Source organism: Otolemur garnettii, unplaced genomic scaffold (genome assembly GCF_000181295.1).
Source record: "Otolemur garnettii isolate 467f Iridium unplaced genomic scaffold, OtoGar3 scaffold00021, whole genome shotgun sequence".
NCBI classification, from domain to species: Eukaryota; Metazoa; Chordata; class Mammalia; order Primates; family Galagidae; genus Otolemur; species Otolemur garnettii.
The window spans coordinates 3,147,779-3,149,582 of record NW_003852416.1 but is presented as its reverse complement, the minus strand read 5'-3'; the positions used below and the strand labels follow the sequence as shown (position 1 = coordinate 3,149,582).

Sequence of the window (1,804 nt, the reverse complement as noted above, 5' to 3'; positions counted from 1 at the left end):
AAAAAAAAAAAAAAAAAAAAAAACCTCACTTCCTCCTTGCAACTACCCTAGAATACTTACTATTATCAAGATGAGGAAACTGAGGCATACAAATCTTAAGTAATTTGCTCTATGTCACAGCTAGAAAAGGGCAGAGGCACAATTTAAATCCAGATACTACTATAGACCTTGTTCTTTTCTTTTTTTGAAGACAGGACATGCTCTGTTGCCCAGGTTACAGTGCAGTGGTGTCATCATAGTTCATTATAGCCTTGAACTCCTGGGCTGGGCTCAAGCAATCCTCAGCCTCCTGAGTCTGAGTAGCTGAGACTACAGGCATGCACAACTATATCTGAGTGATATTTAAATTTTTTGTAACGGCTCGGCGCCTATAGGTCAGCCGGCTGGGGCGCCAGCCACGTACACCTGAGGTGGCGGGTTCGGGTCCCCAGCCTGGACCCGCCAAGCAACAGTGACGGCTGCAACCAAAAGATGGCCAGGCGTTGTGGCGGGCGCCTGTGGTCCCAGCTGCTTGGGAGGCAGAGGCAGGAGACTCGTTTGAGCCCAGGGGTTGGAGGTTGCTGTGAGCTGTAATGCCATGGCACCCTACCCAGGGGGACAGCTTGAGGCTCTGTCTCAAAAAAAAAAAAAAAAATTTTTGTAACGATAGTATCTTACTATGTTGTCCAGGCTGGTCTTAAACTCCTGGCCTCAATCAATCTTCCTGGTGGCCTCCCAAAGTACTGAGATTACATGCTTGAGTCACTATGCCTGGCCTAATTCTTAAAGCCCTCTTTCAGTTAAAAGACAAATTTCCAAACAATAAAATGGAAGAGTAATAAACACTTTGAATTATTATTATTATTTTTTTTTTGTGAGACACAAAAAAGTCTTACTTTTATTGCCCTCGGTAGAGTGCTATGGTGTCACAGCTCACAGCAACCTCAAACTCTTGGGCTCAAGCGGTTCTCTTGCCTCAGCCTCCTGAGTAGCTAGGACTATAGGCACCTGCCACAATGCCTGGCTATTTTTAGAGACAGAGTCTTGCTCTTGCTCTTGCTGATCTCAAACCCATGAGCTCAGGCAATCCACCTACCTAGGCTTCCTATAGGTCTAGGATTACAGGTGTGAGCCACCATGCTCTGCCCACTTTGAATAATTTGTTCTTGATGGTCTAGTAGCATAGCTAGAAATTCTGATTCTTCCCAGCAAGTTTCTAGGCAAGGATACTAATCACACAGAACAGTGAAATCAGAGAACCTCACCACCATCTCATAAGCCTCCAGGGTACATGGGACATACAAAGTATAGGTAAGAAGGAAGGCAATGGACCCCAGCTATCTCCCTGCCCACAAAGCCTGTTTCCATTATGTTTAGACCTTAAAAAGTACCAGTGTAGGGCAGTGCCTATGGTTTAGTTGGTAGGGTGCTGGCCCCATATACCGAGGGTGGCAGGTTTGAAATCAACCCTGGCCAGCTAAAACAGCAATGAGAATTGCAACAAAAAATATCCGGGCACTGTGGCTGGAGCCTGTAGTTCCAGCTACTTGGGAGGCTGAGGCAAGAGAACTGCTTAAGCTCAAGAGTTGGAGGTTGCGGCTCAGCGCCTATAGCTCAACTGGCTAAGGCGCCAGCCATGTACACCTAAGGTGGCGGGTTCGAATCCCCAGCCCGGACCCGCCAAACAACAAATGACAGCTGCAACCAAAAAATAGCCGGGCATTGTGGTGGGCGCTTGTGGTCCCAGCTACTTGGGAGGCAGAGGCAGGAGACTCGCTTGAGCCCAGGAGTTGGAGGTTGCTGTGAGCTGTAATGCCACGGCACT

At 47.7% G+C, this 1,804-nt stretch overlaps 1 protein-coding gene across 1 annotated transcript in view; it reads right to left on the bottom strand.

Moving 5' to 3' along the window:
• PRDX3 (peroxiredoxin 3) overlaps nt 1-1,804 on the bottom strand; it is an 11,234-nt gene that overhangs the window by 3,174 nt on the left and 6,256 nt on the right. Inside the window, exons 4-5 of the mRNA XM_023511767.1 lie at nt 1,405-1,408; nt 1,282-1,284 (exon numbers count right to left, since the gene is read on the bottom strand). Coding sequence (XP_023367535.1) covers nt 1,282-1,284; nt 1,405-1,408 — 7 coding nt within the window. The remainder of the gene's footprint in view (nt 1-1,281; nt 1,285-1,404; nt 1,409-1,804) is intronic.